The sequence below is a fragment of the Desmodus rotundus genome, chromosome 5 (genome assembly GCF_022682495.2).
Source record: "Desmodus rotundus isolate HL8 chromosome 5, HLdesRot8A.1, whole genome shotgun sequence".
Classification (NCBI taxonomy): domain Eukaryota; kingdom Metazoa; phylum Chordata; class Mammalia; order Chiroptera; family Phyllostomidae; genus Desmodus; species Desmodus rotundus.
In genome coordinates this window covers 81,030,115-81,049,329 of record NC_071391.1, presented here as the reverse complement: position 1 = coordinate 81,049,329, position 19,215 = coordinate 81,030,115, and the positions used below count along the sequence as shown (strand labels likewise).

General features: G+C 38.1%; 1 protein-coding gene and 1 pseudogene across 1 annotated transcript in view; both read left to right on the top strand.

Annotated features, from left to right (window-relative positions):
• The window catches only part of ARHGAP20 (Rho GTPase activating protein 20), a 122,533-nt gene that overhangs the window by 75,698 nt on the left and 27,620 nt on the right, over positions 1-19,215 (top strand). Inside the window, exons 5-8 of the mRNA XM_024570834.4 lie at positions 11,944-11,985; positions 12,881-12,965; positions 15,821-15,898; positions 18,222-18,288. Of these exons, the coding sequence (XP_024426602.2) occupies positions 11,944-11,985; positions 12,881-12,965; positions 15,821-15,898; positions 18,222-18,288 (272 nt within the window). The remainder of the gene's footprint in view (positions 1-11,943; positions 11,986-12,880; positions 12,966-15,820; positions 15,899-18,221; positions 18,289-19,215) is intronic.
• LOC112314302 (eukaryotic peptide chain release factor GTP-binding subunit ERF3A-like) lies at positions 5,370-7,123 on the top strand (annotated as a pseudogene).

The following is a 19,215-nucleotide window of genomic DNA, read 5'->3' as shown; positions in this document are numbered from 1 at the left end:
TTTTCATCAAAAACCATGATGGTTTCAAAAGACAATGGAATGGCATTAAAGAGTTAAAAGAAAAAATTTTAAACCTAGAATACTATCTCCACCAAATATCTCACAAAAATGAAGGTGAACAAAGATCTCTTTTTAACTCTAAGAATTTATTGCCAGCAGAACTATACTACCAAAAAAAAAAAAAATGCTGATGGAAGTTTTTCAGCCTGAAGTAAAATGATACCAGAGGGAAGCTCAGACCTTTAGGAAAGAATGAAGAACATTAAAAATGGTGTATAGATCTCAGTAAATATCAAGAAAGTCAAGGTTATGATCAGTTTAAAATGCCATTGGTAGCTCAAGAAGCAGTGACTATACAATCTATAAGGAAACAAAACACTCATAGCTTTGAAATAGAAGACTGACAAACAACTGCCAGAATCTGTGGGGCATTCCTAATCAAGTCAAGTTGGGGGAAGTGCAAACAACAAAAGTAAATTTTCCATGTTTTACCTTGGGAAATGGGGTAGATCATCACACATCTCAAAAAATGCCAAGGGAATTTCATATCTTTTTCATTGCTTGTCTTGATTCACATACCTAGGATCCGGCACTGCACCTTGATTTTACAATAACTATATGGTAAATCCTCATTTAACATCATCGATGGTTCCTTGGAAACTAACATTCAATAAAGCGGTGTATAACAAAACTAATTTTACCATAGGCTAATAGGTATAAACAAGAGTTAAGTTCCTACAGCATATTTCTGGTCAAAAAACATCACCACACTTCCAAATAAAGACCCAAATCACTTCTAATATTAAATATTGAGATAAATCTGAGGTATACATCAATTTAAGAAAGATTATGAACACAAGTAAGAATTATTTTTCCAACCCGTCTATTCCAGTTGAGGGTCACAAGTGGCTGGAGCCTATCCTTGCAGCTCAGGGTGCAAGACAGGACTCAGTTCTGGACAGGACTACATTCCATCACAGTGCATCCTCATACACACTCCCACATTCACTCATTCATTCTGGGACAATTTAGACACACCAATTAACCTAGTATGCTTATCTTTGGGAGTGGGAGGAAACTGGAGTACCCAGAGGAAACCCATACAGATATTGGAGATAGTACAAAATCCACATACAATAGCCCCAGCCAAGAGTCAGGCTTTTTTCTCATTAATGCTATGATGAGACAGTGATGAACAAAATATTATTCAAAGGTCTGATGTATAGTAAAATGGAAACATTGTCCAAAAAGACACAGGAAATATTTAAATCTGAAAGAGAAATCAGAAGAATATTTTAACTTAAGTACCTAGTATGAATCTTAGTCTATAAACAGATATGCAAGAAAAGCCTGCTCATTTATAGATCAAATTAGAACCCACCTTGAGCCCCCATTTTGCCAGGCTATTAAGAAATAAAATTTTCTTATTTACTGGAATTCCTATTTTATTAGGGTAGAAGCAGAATACAGGAGATTTCTCTGATGTCCCCCAAACAGATGGAGAGCTTCTGACCTTAAGTTGATTGTGGTCATTATTTTTTTCTATGCTCAGACTTGTTCTTTTATATCTAGAGGTGCTCACTCCTTGCCACATATGGAGTGAAGGTATCTTTGTTAATATGCAAACCTTGGTGCCTAGGAAGAAGCCTCCCTAGTTGCTCCTTAGAACCATTTGTTCTGGGTTCTTTCTGTTTCTTTAGGCACCTTGACTGAGGAACGTATGGTTCCCAGCGCACTGTCAAGAGACCGACTTCCCTCCCAAATTTGAGGGAATCTTTCCAATCTGTCTTGCCCTTTTTATTTCTCTGAGATAGACTGCTTTCTCCCCTCTTGGCCCTTATCAAATGAGCTGAGGTGTGTATGAAACTTTAAGGTAGGTAGCCTTGATTTTTTGTTTGGAGTTCTGTATAAAATGCCTGAGATTAAGAATTACTAGGGAAGAGAAGTCACGTATGCGTGTGTAGAGCAGGAGAAAGAGAAAAAAATACAAGAAGACTACACAAATCAAATCTTAATAGATTAACTTGACATACTTCATAGTCATGCATAATAATTTTTAAAGTAATATATTCTATGCATTCAAACAGTGAAACACTAAAGCAATGAGAATGAATGATCTAAAAACCACTTGCAGTGATACGAGTCTCACAAACATAATGTTGAGTGAGAGAAACCAGACACAAAATAGTACATACTGCGTGGTTATGTTTACATGAAGTACCCAAACAACAAAACTTTCTGAATAGTGGAAACTAGTGCCTAAAAAGGAGCACAACAGACCTTCCAAGGTGGTTTTCTATTTCATAATCTGGGTGCTAATCACATGGGTATATTTATTGTGCAAAAATTCTTCAAGCTGTATACCTCAGCATTCTAAAGTGTTTTGTATGTATCATCATATGTGCCAATAAACGGTAAAAAGTTTAAAAAAATAGTGTTTTAAAGAGGCAATTTTCTTTAACTGCTTTGAAAAAAGTTAACAAACCTAAAGAAAACTCACCTATTTTTCAGCATAGATTATTGCTTAATAAGTCAAAGATTAGACATAAACAAACTTTGAAAAGCTGCTGTTTAGGAAAGGTTGTAAGAAATTGTGAAAGGTGAAAGTTGCATGGTCATTGGTAGAGGTGTAATACACTACCTCATGACCAGTCCTGGGAGATGGACTTGGACAAAACTGCAAAGCAACAAAGTTAGAAACAAATTACAAGTATTTGTTGTGTACTTTTCTGTAATGAAAATAACTAATGTTTTCACTTCTTTGAGGAGTTTAAAAGATTGTAAAAGCTGGAGAACCAAGATGGCGGCGTAGGTAGACACACTGCGCCTCCTCGCACAACCAGAACTGACAGAGAATCGAACAACAAGGGGGACCAACACCAAGAAAATAGAAAATAACCATTCATCCAGACTGGTAGGAGGGGCGGAGACGGGCACCGGGGTGGAGAGGACTCGCGCGGCTGTGGCGGGACTGTGACTGGCGGAGTGTGGGACAAATGGCGCAGGCAGTCCGAGCACTAGCAGACCCTGCGGCCCCACATCTGCGCAGATAAACCGAGAGGGCCGGACTCAGAGTGGCGGAGAGTGGGGCAGGCAGAGCAGCGGGTAGCACCCCGCGCGGCACCAAATTTGCCCACAGATAAACCTGACGAACGGCGGGCAACAAAGCAGACTGTGCAACCCAGGGCTCCAGCTCCGGGAAATAAAGCCTCAAACCTCTGATTGAAAGTGCCCCTGGGGGTTGGGGCGGCAGCAGGAGAGACTCCCAGCCTCACAGAAGAGGTTGTTGGAGAGACCCACAAGGGCCTAGAGTGTGCACAGGCCCACTTACTCGGGAACCAGCACCAGAGGGGCCCAGTTTGATTGTGGGTATCGGAGTGAAAGATTGAAATCCGGAGGAGAGTGTGGCGGGCGCCATTGCTCCCACTCGGCCCCTCCCCCACGTACAGCGTCACAGCGCAGCGACCAGCGTTACCCCGCCCTGGTGAACACCTAAGGCCCCGCCCCTTAAAGTAACAGACGCGCCAAGACAAAAAAAAAAAAAAAATGGCCCAAATGACAGAACACTTCAAAGCTCCAGAAAAAATACAACTAAGCGACGAAGAGATAGCCAACCTATCGGATGCACAGTTCAAAGCACTGGTTATCAATATGCTCACAGACTTGGTTGAATCTATTCGAAAAACAGATGAAAAAATGAAGCCTATGCTAAGAGAAACGAAGGAAAATGTACAGGGAACCAATAGTGATGAGAAGGAAACTGGGACTCAAATCAATGGTGTGGACCAGAAGGAAGAAACAAACATCCAAGCAGAAAAGAATGAAGAAACAAGAACTTGGAAAAATGAGGAGAGGCTTAGGAACCTCCCGGACGCCTTGAAACGTTCCCACATCCGAATTATAGGGGTGCCAGAAGGAGAAGAGGAAGAACAAAAAATTGAAAACTTATTTGAACAAATAATGAAGGAGAACTTCCCTAATCTGGCAAAGGAAATAGACTTCCGGGAAGTCCAGGAAGCTCAGAGAGTCCCAAAGAAGCTGGACCCAAGGAGGAACACACCAAGGCACATCATAATTACATTACCCAAGATTAAACGCAAGGACCTACATCCAAGATTACTGTATCCAGCAAAGCTATCACTTAGAATGGAAGGGAAGATAAAGTGCTTCTCAGATAAGGTCAAGTTAAAGAAGCTCATCATCACCAAGCCCTTATTATATGAAATGTTAAAGGGAGTTACCTAAGAAAAAGAAGATCAAAAATTGGAACAGTAAAAATGACAGCAAACTCACAGTTATTAATGGCCACACATAAAACAAAAATGAGAGCAAACTAGGCAAACAACTAGAACATGAGGGTTGTCATTAAGGGAGTGGGAGGGGGAGAGAGGGGGAAAGGTACAGAGAATAAGTAGCATAGATGATAGGTGGAAAATAGACAGGGGGAGGGTAAAAATAGTGTAGGAAATGTAGAAGCCAAAGAACTTATAAGTATGACCTATGGACATGAACTATAGGGGGGGAATGTGGGAGGGACGGGGGTGGGCAGGATGGAGTGGAGTGGGGGGGGGGAATGGGACAACTGTAATAGCATAATCAATAAATATATTAAAAAAAAAAAAAGAAATTGAAACATTCAAAATGTCCATTAATAAAGTAATAGTAAATTAAAAAAAAAAAAAAAGATTGTAAAAGCTAACGAATAACAAGACCATATGAAAATAAGCTTTCAATTGTTTTTGACTTTAGGAATTAAATACAGCAGTGACCAGAAAAAGAAGAGTAATTGATACTACTTTAGTTGTAAATGAACTGATGTTACTCAGAAGATTATAGTAATTAAGAATAAGTTTTCCACGCAGGCACACATGAGGAGGGTTGGCGGCCCCCATCCAGAAAGCACAGAGTTGGGACTGGAGCCAACTCAGCGGGTTGCCTCCAGTCCGCGCAGCCAGTTCCTTCCTACCTGTAGCCCCTGCCTGCATTTTCTGTCCTCTTTCACCACAGCTCCCATCATGAATATGTGTAATGGCGGCAGTTGCAGCAGCGGCTCAGTGCCCAACTACTAAGACCAGGCGGATGTGGAAGCCTCGAAGTAGGACCCGTGTGCTTCCCCAGTGTCCGGGCCCTGCATAAACACCAGCGCCAGCTGTGCCCATGGCAACTTAATGTCAATTCCAAACCCTTGGTGCTGAAGTCCATGCTGGGAGGTCATGCCATCCTTCTGGTGGGCCAGAACCAGCCATGGCCACCCCTGGCTGGTGCCTCCAACAACAATCCCAGAGCTGGAGCTGAGCTGGCAGCAATGCGGTATGCCCTTGAGCACCCGTAGAACCTTCTGAAGAGGAAGAAGTTGTGTGAAGGTACAATTCCACCTGTTTAGCATGGAACTTTCAGAACTTGTTGTAGAAAATGGAAAGACAGAAATGTTCCCAAAGAATCATGGGAAGACAAAGAAGAAACAAGTGAAGCAGAGCAGGAGGTGGTTCTTTGCAAGATGGAAGGCCCCCTAGAAGAAAATGCCCAAGAAATGATGGAAGCAGAAGAGAAAATACCAAAACCTCAATCTGTGGTTGCACCACCAGCTGCTCCTAAAAAAAAGAACATTTAAATGTAGCATTCATTGGTCACATCAATTCTGGCAAGTCAGCCCTTGGAATACAAATAATGCATTTGACTGGAATAGTTGACAAAAGGACACTCAAAAAATATGAAAGTGAAGCTAAAGAAAAATAAAGAGAAACTTGGTACTTGGGCCTTAGACACAAATCAGGAAGAATGAGACAAGGGTCAAACAGCAGAAGTGGGTCTGTGCCTATTTATGAAACAGAAAAGAAGCATTTCACAATTTTTAGATGCCTCTGGCCACAAGAGTTTTGTCCCAAATATGGTTGGCAGTACTTTTCAAGCTGATTAGACTGGTAATCTCTGCTAGAAAAGAATTTCAAACTGGATTTGATAAAGGAGGACAGCCCTGACCAGTGTTGCTCAGTTGGCTGCTCATCATCCTGCAAAGCAAAAGGTGGCTGGTTTGATTCTGGTCAGGGCACGTGCCTGGGTTGTGGGTTTGGTCTCCCATGGGGGCGCATATGAGAGGATGTTTCTCACCCTCTCTTTTCCCCTCTTTTCCTCTTTATAAATAAATTAAATAAATAAATAAGTATATCTCTAAAGGAAGGAAGGAAGGAAGAAAAGAAGAAAGGAAGGGGAAGACAGGCAAGAGAACATGCAATGTTGGCAAAGACAGAAGGTGTGAAACACTTAATTGTGTGCTTATTAATAACATGGATGATTCAACAGTGTGAATTGGAGCACTGAGAAATTTGAAGAATGAATGTAAGGAGAAACTAGTGCCATTTTTTATAAAAGTTGACTTTAATCCCAAACAGGACATTCACTTTATGCCCTGCTCAGGACTGACTGGAGAAAGTTTTAAAGAGCAATCATATTTATTTCTGTGGTACAAGGATTGCCATTTATTCCTATCTGAATAATATGCCAAACTTCAGTGGATCAGTTGATGGACCAATCAGCCTGCCAATTGTGGATAAATACAAGGATATGGGCACTGTGAACCTGGGAAAGCTGGAATTGGGACCTATTTGTGAAAGCCAGCCGCTTATGATGGTGCCCAACAAGCACAACATAGAAGTTCTTGAAATCCTTTCTGATGGTGTAGAAATTGATTCTGTAGCCCCAGGCAAAAAGCTCAAAATCAGACTGAAAAGACTGAAGAAGAGGAAATTCTTCCAGGTTTTATACTTGTGATCTTAATAATCTTTGTCATTCTGGACACACATTTGATGCCCAGATAGTGATTATAGAGTACAGATCCATCATCTGCTCAGATTATAATGTGGTACTGCATATTCATACCTGTAGTGAAGAAGTTAAAATAGCAGCCTTAATTTGCTTGGCAGACAAAAAATCAGGAGAAAAAAGTAACACTCAACCCTATTTTGTGAGACAAAAACAAGTACACCTTATTCGCTTAAGGACAACAGGAAACACCTGCCTTGAAACCTTTAAAGACTTCCCTCAGATGCATCAATTTACCTTAAGAGATGAGGGTGAGATCATTGCAGTTGGAAAAGTCTGGAAACTGGTTCCAGACAATGACTAAACATTTTCTTTACTACTCTGAACAACACTGTGAGGAAATTTGACTACAGAAGCCCACTTTACACCACCTTCTCTTATTTTCTGTTCAGTAACAAACCTCTTCGCATATTTTGCAGTGTCAAAATTCGCAGCAAAAGCCCCTGTTATGTCAGTTTTCTGAATTACATTGAATTTTTGCTATGCCATTATTTAATTTTTCACAAGATTTATTTTCCCCCTCTCAAACTGTGTCCTTGGGCAGATGTGGCAATAGCTTTGTAAGTGATGTGGACATAATTGCCTACAATAATGAAAATCTACAGAATTTTTTAAAATTTTCTATTTTCCCCTTAGGCATACATAGTCTTTTTCTCCCAGAAAGATTATTCTGAGTGTGCGAGTGTGTATGCACATATTATAAAAGACATCTACCATGTTAAAATATGCAATTTGAAATGTTTTTTGGTAAGAAGAAGAAGTAGAAGTAGTAGTTTTCTAGCTCCAGTCAAGATGGCAGAGTAGATAAATGTAGTACTCACATTCTCCCACAACCACATTGGAATTACAATTAAATTAAAGAACAACCATCATTCAGAACAACCTGAAATATAGCTGAACCTTAGTCCTACAACTAAGGTTATAAAGAAGAAGTCACTGGAGACTGGTAGGAGGGGCAAACAGGGAACACTAGTCTATACCCATGTGTGACCAGAAGGATGTATCAGCTGCAGAGGTCAACTCTTAGGAATGAGGTGGTCCCAGTCCCACACCCAGCCTAGGGTTCCCATGCCAGGAAGGAAAGTAACTATAACTTCTGGCTTTGAAAACCAGTGGTAATTGTGGCTGAGTGAGATGCTGGGACTTCTGGAGACCAAGGCATTCCTCTGAAAGAGCCCACACGTGGACTTAACTTGGACTCACTCACTCTGAGCTCTAGCACTGGGGCAACTGCTTGAAAGACACCAGGAACATACAGGGAGGAACTGAATTAACTGGCAACAGGGCGAGGGCTGGAGGGACAACTTTCTCCCAGACGGAAGTGCTGGCAGAAGCCATTGTTTCTTTCTGAGCCTTCCCCTCACACAGATCCGACAGGCAAATGCCATATCTGAGTCTCCATCAACCTGACTAATATTGTTCCCTTGCCCTGATGAATCCCTGAGATCCCACCCCACCCAACTTTAGGGCTCATCCAAGCTGTTTCCAGTGGGTTTTCTATACAAACAGCCTGTCATAGCTCATGCTGCAGACTTTCCTAAATTCTGTCAAAGGTTCACAAAACCCAGACAAGCAACATCTAGCCTCAGTGTGCCCCAAACACCTTGCTAAGTCACCCCAGTCCCAGCACTAGCAGAAGCTGGTCTCAGTTTGTAGCTTGGCCTCTCCTGGGGCTCCCTTTCAGTACACAATCTAGAAGCTCAAGGAATGATGGCTAACTCTGAACAGTTGAAACAGTTCTCATAAAGCCACTAATCCAAAGAAATACACTCTGTTTCTTAGATCGTATTTGAGAATGACTGACTCTTGTTAGAGTGCCTCTAAGCCCAGCACTGGTAGCAGCCATCTGAAGATCACTCTGTAGCTCATGCCAGGTAGCCTGTGGCAGTGCACAGGCAGCAGCTGACTTTGACCTGCACCACCAGAGCAGTGTACCCAGTGCACAACTTCAGAGTACATCAGAGCATCACTCTCCAACCACCTCCACAAGTGACGGACTCAAGATGGGCACTTGTCAGGAGCCAGAACATCACTGAACCGAATCCTGCTTTGTGGGGTCAGCACCTGCACAGCAGATCCTCCTCTGTGGTCATGGCCAGTTGTTACAATTGATCAGCCTGGGGTAAATTCCACTTATGTGCCGATAACAGTCAAGCCTCAACTATGATAAGAAGGTGCACAGAGCCCACACAGTGGCAGAGGATGTGCCAGGCAGAGGATGTGGCCATGGAAGCCCTGCTCAGGTGACTGAGGATGTTGCGCCACTGAACCTTCAGGACACCTACTACATAAGGTCACTCTACCAAGACTGGGAGACATAGTAAATCTACGTAACACATATTGTAGAAATAAACACAGGGAGGGAGCCAAAATGAGAGACAAAGAAATATTTCACAAATAAAAGAACAGAACAAAACTCCAGAAGGACTAAAGAAAATGTAGACAAGCAGAGTCCAGATGTAGATGCACAGTTCAACACACTGGCTATAAGGATGCTCAATGAACTTAGTGGGGGAAAAGATGAACTTGGTGAAAACAAAGACACAGGATACATAAAAACGGGAATAAAAAACATTTAAAAAGCCAGCCGGAAATGAAAAATACCATAACTGAAATGAAGAACATATTACAAGGAATCAACACTAGAGTAGATGAAGCAGAGGATCAAATCAGCAATTTGGAAGATAAGGGAAAAGAAAACTATCAGAACAACACCAAGAAAAAAAGAATCCAAAAAAAATGAGGATAGTGTAAGGAGCCTCTGAGACAGTTTCAAGTGTATCAATATTCACATCCAACTTATCAGATGCAGAGTTCAAAACCCTGGTAATCAGGATGCTCACAGAAATGGTTGGGTATGGTCACAAAAAAGGAAAAAGTGAAGGCTATGCAGAGTGAAATAAAGGAAAATGTACAAGGAACCAACAGTGACGGGAAGGAAACTGGGACTCATCAACATTTTGGACCAGAAGGGAGAAATAAACATTCAACCAGAAAAGAATGAAGAAACAAGAATTCAAAGAAATGAGGAGAGGCTTAGGAACCTCCAGGACAACTTTAAACATTCCAATATCCAAATCATAGGGATGCCAGAAGGAGAAGAGGTGGAGCAAGAAATTGAAAACTTACTTGCAAAAATAATGAAGGAGAACTTCCCCAATCTGGTGAAGGAAATAGACTTCCAGGAAGTCCAGGAAGCTCAGAGAGTCCCAAAGAAGTTGGACTTAAAGAAGTACACACCAAGACATATCATCATTACATTACCCATGATTAAAGATAGGGAGAGAATCTTAAAAGCAGCAAGAGGAAAGGAGACAGTTAACTACAAAGGAGTTCCCATAAGACTGTCAGCTGATTTCTCAAAAGAGACCTTATAGGCAAGAAGGGGCTGGAAAAAAGTATTTGAAGTCATGAAAGGCAAGAAGCTCCATCCACGATTATTCTATCCAGCAAAGCGATCATTTAGAATGGAAGGGCAGAAAAAGTGCTTCCCAGATAAGGTCAAGTTAAAGGAGTTAATCATCACCAAGCCCTTATTATATGAAATGTTAGAGGGATTTACCTAAGAAAAAGAAGATGATCAAAAATGTAAACAGTAAAGTAACAGCGAACTCACAGCTATCAGCAACTGAACCTACAAAAACAAAAACTGTTTCTAGCAAACAACTAGAAAGGACAGAATCACAGAAATGGAGATCACGTGGAGGGTTATCAGCCAAGAGAGGGAGGGGAAGAATGGGGGGAAAGTACAGGGAATAAGTAGCATAAATGGTAGGTATAAAATAGACAGGGGGAGGTTAAGAATAGTATAAGAAATGTAGAAGCCAAAGAACTTGTATGTATATGACCCATGGACATGAACTAAGAGGGAAGAATACGAGTGGGAGGGTGGATGCAGGGCATAGGGGAATAAAGCAAGAGGAAATGGGACAACTCTAATAGCATTATCAATAAAATATATTTAATAAATGAATCTTTTTTAAAAGGCATATATCCATATGTTTATTGCAATATTATTTACAATGGCCAACACATGGAAGCAGCCTGTGTCTACCAGTAGATGAACATATAAAGATGTGGTATATATATACGATGGAATATGACTCAGCCATAAAAAATGAAATCTTGCCATCTTGAACAACATGAATGGACTTAGAGGGTGTTGTCTGAGTGAAATAAGTCAAACAGAGAAAGACAAATGCCATATGATTTCATTTATATGTGAATCTAAAAAACAAAATAAACAAACAGGCAGAACAGAAACAGACTCATAGATACAGAGAACATTTTAACGGTTGCCAGAGGGGAGCAGAGTTGGGGGACTGGATGAAAAAGGTGAAGGGATTAAGATGTACTAATTGGTAGTTATAGAATAGTCTTGGGATTGTAAGCTATAGCATAGGGAACATACTCAAAAATACTCTGATGCCTATGTATGGTGTCAGATGGGTACTAGATTTATTGGGGTGATTACTTTGTAAACTATATAAATGTCTAATCACTGGGCTTTATACCTGGAACTAATGTAATATTGTATATCAACTGTAATTGAAAAATAAAACAATATTTAAAGAAAAAATAGAATAATTTTGTGTGTACTAATTTACTAAATTATAATTCTGCTATATGTATGAAGAAATAAAGGTTTATTTTCCTGACAAAAAACTGGTTTCTTGGCCATTGGTATGTCATATTTCTCTTTTACCTCTTAATCTCAAGTTAAGCATACTTTCTATTAGTATTGCACTTACAACTACAAAAAGACTCTAATATAATCACCCCTGTTTTACAGATGTGATTAAGAGATTGTCCTTCATCATATAGTTTGCATATATCCTTGAAATCAGGTGTTTGGATCAAGTACTCTTTCCATTGTAAGAGTACAGCTTGTAGAAGAGTCATAAAGTAAGAAAACAGCTATCTCTTTGAGGTTTTAGTGAAACTATACTTGACTGTGTAGTTTCTCCTAATAGAGAACTTCAGGGTTCTCCAGAACACAGTTATGCCAGGTTGCAGTTGTGTGCAGCTACATCAGTAACAACAGACTGTTGATATTTCATTGACTTAAATATGTTCACATAAGTATTTTATGTGTTTAATTTTTCTCTCCCATTTTATTTGCAGTTCCCCAGAACAAAAGGACAAATGGCTCTCTCTCCTTCAGAGGTATTTTTTCAGTATACATATTTTTAATCTTTAACCTGTAGTTAAATGATTTAATTCATTTCTGCAGATATTCCAAACTATTCCCCTTTCTTCTTCATAAAAATTGTTCATGTGTCCTCAAAATAAGCTGTTACTTATACTGTACACTAACTACTAAATACTATAATGTTTTCTCATTACATGTATTTCTTACTTTCTAGGAAGGAAAACATGGAGATCTGGTCAGATTATTTTAGATAAAAATTAGTAATGTCTTCTATATCTTTTCCTGTCTCCAACCTATCATTTGGAGTTAATAGTTTCCTCAAAGCAAGTGTTAAGTTTTCATATACGGAGAGTTTTCTGCTGAGCCTCCTAAAAGTCAGTGATTATTCTTACCTTTGAACATACAAACTAAAATGGTCAATTTAGGTTCATCTGTTATTCCCATGGTTCCCTCCATTCTTCCCTCTCTCCCTTCCCAAGCAATGGGGTAACCAAGATTTATATCCCACTGAAGAGCTGAGAAGTGAAAGGCCACTATTTTTGGTTTGATCTAGTAAAGTATTACATGTTCCTGGAGATAAGTAAGGCGCTGGGCCTGTCCAGCGAGGATAGGGAAGCTTTGAGGATAAAACATCACCCACAGGTGCCTAAACCTGACTGCTTCTCAAACCTCCCACTTGAAATGGGTCTCCCATTGTTTTTTGTGCCCATGCCTAATGTCCTGAGAATTTTTTCTCTTCCAACCCATAATGTAATCTGACTTTGCTGAGTCTTTCCATCTGTCTTTTTAAAAATAGCATATAAGTATATTGAAAATATTAACAAAATAGATTGATATAAAAATAAGCTATTTAGCAAACAAAATCCATCTGACTCAGTGTTGTTTTGGGTTGTTGTTGCATTTGATTAGATACATCAATCTAGAGAAAGAGAAGGACTATCCGAAGAGCATTCCCCTCAAAATCTTCGCCAAGGACATTGGGAATTGTGCCTATGTAAGTGTTTCTAAGCCACAAAATTAAATTCTAAGTCCCTGCATGAGGCAGAACACCATGGATTGAAAAAAAAGACAGACAGGCAGGCAGGCAGACTGTGTATGTGCTTTGCAAGGTAGGCATTTATAAATACCACTGTGGTAAAACGTATTTTCCCGGGTATGTATATGTCTTTGTATATATGAAAAGTAAACCCTAGACAAAATGAAGCAAGAGAAATTCATATTAACCACGGTATTTAACATTTACACTTGGAAGGAATATTGCTTGTCAGATGTCTCTTTCTTCCCCCTGGCATTAATATTTCTCTGGATCCTTTCAATAGCAGCTGTAGAGGCTTGTACTAAAGCCATTTCCACAAGGAGATATTTCCTAATAATATTAGGCAATTTTTCCAACTTAGCACTTTTTTAGTAGAGAATGGTTTTGGAAAGTTCTTCATTCTTTTAGTTTTTAGGGGGATTGAATTACTCAGGTTAATAAATGGATGAGCTATGAGAGATGACATTTTAAGGGATCAGCATATTTCTACCACAGTTTTTATCATATTGGTCAAATAAAAATTAAGTCTACTTAATTCTAGTTATTATGAGTAATATGATGGCTAAAATATAGTACAAGTGTCAAGACATTATCAATGATGAATGAAATGGAAACTTGCGAATATTTTTATTTTGACTTTGAATTGCCACACTTCACAGCAGCTCTAGATCACACCGAATAGTTTTGTGTGTCAGAAAGTATGTAATACAAACAGTTGTGTTTGGGCCAAAAGCAGAAGTTGTGCAAAAGTTCTGACATGAGTGCCAGATGTTACTGCTTGAGGGAAATATTCAGATTTTTATGGTATAAAGACTACAGAGGTCTCCTGTAGCAAAGTAGCAAAAAACAAACAAAAAAAAACACAACTTTTTCTGCTGGCTTTAATTCCCTTGTTGCGGCAGTTGGTTATATTCAGTATTTTCATAGAAAATCCCATGAACTTGTTTTGTTTTGTTTTTTTTATCACTTTTAGTATATGGAAATTATGTACTTAGGAAAGGACTGGTGTTCCAGTCTCTTTGTGGAAGAGAGGACAGGTGATACGGTTGGGTGCTGGGTTTCTATCACTATTGTGCTGGTTAAGTTAATGATAATGTGACACACTCTCTTTGCTGTCTGAAGTTGCTTCATGGCAATAGTCTCCTTTCAGGGAGTCCTGCTTCCAGAAAGAGTGGTTCCCACCAAATAGGAGTGCACGTATGGGACGCATTCTTTATCCTTGACCTTTAGTTACATAACCTGTCAGTGAATTCTACTAATATGGAAAAAATTAGCTACATTTTCAGTATTGTCTGTTTGTTTTATTTGTTTACTAGCCAAAGGGCACTATCTGATGAAATTCATTTGGTTTTTTGTCTACCAGAGAGACATGCATGGAAAAATACACATCCTATAATTAGCATTTTGAACATATGTGCCTAATATTAAGAAAAATTGTCTTAGAAACCAGTGTTTTGGGAGTGATTATTAAGTGTTACAGGATAGATTCCTCACTTCATGAGAGAATTTCTTTAAACAGATTTAGAAACTTTTTTAAAATAAGAATCAGAAGCCTTTCATGAAATTATATCTCAGGTTAAAGCCTGATATATAAAACATCTTTGCCACTCTGGTAAAAGACAAACACTGGGTTGAGTGTTCTAAGACCTCCCTGTTGGATTCTGAAACACTTTTTCATAAATCTTGGAGCTACATGGAGCACAATTTGAAATCAATAAACAAAACAACCTTTAGAGGCAATTTTTTGTGCCAGGTGGTTCAAAGAGGAAAAAATACTATAATGGATAAGTGATGAATTATCAATGGATTTCACTTAGCTTTATTTTTATATCATTTTTGGTTTTATATCAATTTGTTTTCACATATGTTACCTCTATTGTGCCATCTAAGCCCTATTAGAGACACAGCCTTAATTCCAGATTTATCTGATAATTATAATATGTAAAATACATGTGCATAGTAAATATTTCTTTTTTGATAGCATAGCACTGTCTTGGAAATTGACAGCTAGAGCTATCTCAGAATCTTGTTACTCCTTTTTGTTTCAAATTGTCTTTCTGTTTTAAAGTAGTGTTTTCTCGATGTAGTTTAGCACAGAACTATTATAGATAACCCTATTCAAAGGCCAAGTTGGTAACAGAATTGAGCTTTCTAAAGTTTTCAGTCTTCTTTGCTAGACTCATTGGTTTTAGGGCCTCCACAGATTTCAAAATGAAAATCTCCATAGCCACCCACAGTGCCTGACATATAGAAAGTGCTCAATAAATAGTGGTTTTTAAAAATTCTAAACTTTAAATGTCTTTAATAACCAGTTCTTATTCTGATTTTACCTAAACTGACATTTTACCATGCAAAGAAATAAGAACCCACCCTGTGAAACCAGTACTCAGGAAGAAATAGAAAGTGATCCAGCTCTCTCCCTTTTATTACACATGGCATTATGGGAGCACAATTTTGAAAATGATCAAGAAGGCTCACCTCACTGATTTCTTTTTGGTTGCGAGGGTGGACCGTGTATTTTTCTGAAATATATTTACTGTCTCTTTTTTGCTTACAGTCTTAGATTTGTGAGCCACATATCTAAAAGAAATATTCTTTAAGAGAAATACCAGTAGATATTTTATTAAATGGCATAATATATAATGGAATGCAAGTAAGTTATAATCAAGGGTTTGTGTTCTAATTAAGTCATATACTTTACTCTGTCAACACATGAAATCAAGATTTTCCTTTAGATAATCATTTGACAATAATTATTTGTTTACCTGTTTTAAAATCCTTTATTTATAGCTGTATTTCTTTTTTTTCTACAGTCTAAAACTATAACAATAACGAATTCAGATACAGCAAATGAAGTTATTAACATGTCGCTACCAATGCTCGGGATAACTGTAAGTGACCCTGCCAGGTATTCTTAACTAACAAACTTTGATACTTTTGATCCATGTAAATGTTTTCCCTTCCATCATAAGGCAGCTGATTATTAGAGATTCGAAAGTCATATTTGTCCCCCAAAATGTAGAAAATAAAGACAGTAAGGTCTGAATATTAGCTTAATATTGGGGACAAATATTAAAATGGGAGTAGCACCCATTCTACTCCCATTTTAAATTCCATGCAAACTTAAAAGCATAAGATTAGACTCTAATTTTAGGGTGCTAATAAAATAAAATGTATTTATTGTATATGGAATATACATATACAGGTGGGGAGTTTTTTGATATAAGATTTTTAATAAGAAAGTTTCCACTCCCTTCTCCTTTCCCACTTGTCTCTATATGACTATTCTTTCCCCATATCCACTCCTGGTTCTTCTCCCTTACCTAATTATTTTTATTATCCCAAGATTTAATAAGCCTTAGGATGAAGAATTCTGAAAGATTTTCTCTATAGTAGAATTTTTACATAAAGAACATATAGCTAGAAACCATATTAACTGGCTGCATGTCCAAAGGATGGGATGGCTGGTACCTCTAATGAATTAGTAAATTAAAAACAAGCTGTGAATTAGGTCATGGATTTAAAGAGCTTTAGTATACAGATTACATTTTCCCCTATTTTGCTTTTAGTTTCTTTCTATTTTATGGGACAAAGACAAGTTTTTGAAATCTTATTAATAGAAAATACTGGGATATTGGTGGATGAAGCAGGGGAAAGAGAATTGGAAAGTTCTTTTCTCCTCTCCACCAGTATATAACACCAAACAGTGGGTACTTGTGTTAAAGGGAGGGACTTTCAGAAGGGGGAAAACTAAAGGACGCACTTGACCAACACCATTTCTTGAGTGAGATTCTCAAGGAAAACATGGTATTTCTACGAGGTGACATATGGCATACGGTTAATGTGTGCTAGAGTCTTACTAATTGTATTTTGATTTGCTTTTACCCAACACCACAGGAAGCCTTTAAAAACTCAGGCCAGCCAAAACTTAGGATAAAAAATCTGATTTCTGTTCATTACATTTAATATATTTAAGATATAATTAAGCTTATATGCATTGAGTAAAGGCACCTCTGTGTTGATTTCTTAGCTTATATAATTATGTCTTGGAAGAGAGTGAGTAGTTTTTAAGGGGAAGGAGGGGAGATTAATTAAGATGACTCATTTTCTTATTTATGCTTTTCCTTTGGATAAAGTGATCCATGTCCTTAGACCAAAAATGTTTCCATTCAGTATAATGATTTTTACTATTCTAAGAGATTATTACAATGTTTTCAGGCACTACCAGAAAAATAAAGGATTTTTATTAGATTGCTCTTCCTATTTGCAATACAGTTTCTTGATTAGGGAATGAGGAAGGAAGTGATGAATAGACTGGGGAAGAGGTGGGGAATGGTATTCTTCAGAGCCACTACCTTTCTTTATAAGGTCAGGGCCATGATTTTTAACCAGAAGATAAAATCAAGAATACTAATATTGCCCATCTGTTTTGGCTTCATTTAAAACATTTTTGCTTTTTTTCTCTCCTAGAAGATACAGTAAAGTTTGTATAATTTAGTGTTATTTCTTTGAAGTAGGATTTTGAGTATTGCTAGTAATTCTGCTAGTAAACAGTTCTGTTGTTTTCCATCACTGGGCCTGTTCTCTAGACAAAATTCTTGTCCTTTCTGTCCCTAGGACTGAACTTGCCCAAAATAAAGGCAGTGTAGACTGTGCCAGCTACCTACATCCTCAAAGCCTCTTAGTTGTTCTTCTGCTTAGAAGCATCTGAGCTAATAGTTAGTTAGCCTTAGAGATTTTTAGTTTTTCATCACAGACACAACGGTGTTTGTGGTCCTGGATAACAAGGTTCTCTTTGCAGGGGCATGCTGGAGATTAAGTCCAGTATTCTCTGAGAAGTATGGAGACATATCAGAAGTCAGGAACTTAAATAAGATGTTAGTTTTTTAGAAAACCAGGAAGTTTCTCTTCCTTTGTGATTGCACATTCCATGGGCTACCCATAATAGTAAGGTTCTGATTCCATTGCAGTACTTCAATTCCTAGCCATCACTAGGAAAAAAAGGGCAGGATCCTGAGTACTCTGTTGGGATTGGAGAGAGAGGAGAAGGGTTGTAGAAATCAGCACTGTCATCTTTAAAAACTATAACCACTTCCATGAGACTGAAGGTATTTATATTGTTCCCCTTTTTTGCAAAACATAAAAATGCCAAAAATATGTCTTCATTCAATTAGTAAACATTAAAGAATTGTTGTTAATTCTTTTATTTTCAAGGGCTCTGAGAGAGATTACCAGTTATGGGTCAATTCTGGCAAAGAAGAGGCACCATATCCACTTATTGGTAAGTTTCTGTGAAGATCTAAGATAGGCTTGATTGTGTTTTAATTGTAATTCTAAATGTCTCAGGGAACTAGTCACATGATCCTGAGCTTGATTCTGTTAAATATTAAATTCATATAACATTCATTTATTCATTCAATAAATATCTGCCAAGCATTTTCTATATTCTAGACAAATAATATGTCTTCACTCAAATAGCTGATGGTGTAGTTGAGAAGAAAAATGTCAATTTTCCTCTCTTCTCTTAAACTTTACAGAGAGGGAGAGAGAGCATTTGCCAAACCATGTTAAATTTTTTTCTACAAGAAAGTAATATGTATTTGGTATTCCTTTTCTCCTATATTTTTATTTGTTATATTAGACTTTTTGATTTCCTGCTCCCTTTTCTACCTATTAAGTTTCCTTTATGGAAGATCATCTAGAATCCAATCATGCCTCTTAATCCTACAGAACTTTACTAGAACCGTAAAGAAAATGAGATTAACCTATTTAGATTCCAAAGAATCTTCTCCAACTAGCTAATACTTTTTATATTGCCATTTGTCTAGCCAAATTTCTTAGCATTTATTTTGAGGAATTATTGGTAAATAGGTTGATCTCCCCTTATTTAAATCATTTAGCTAAAAAATATTTTTGATCAGTTAAGATCATTCAGTGTGGTTCAAAAAAATTGAGCAATTAAAATGAGGGACAGTGTCTTTAGCAGATCTTGAGATGATTACAATGATGATGATGATGATGATGATGATGATGATGGGCAATTTCTGTTAATTTTTAAATGCTTACTTTCTGCCAGACATCGTCCAAATGTATCATTTGCGTTATCTCATCTAGTCCTTTCATTTACCTGTGAGGTCAATATTGTGTAGTTCAGAATGTTTCAAGTGATCTGAATAATCTAAAACCAAACTTTTCTACTAAACCCAAC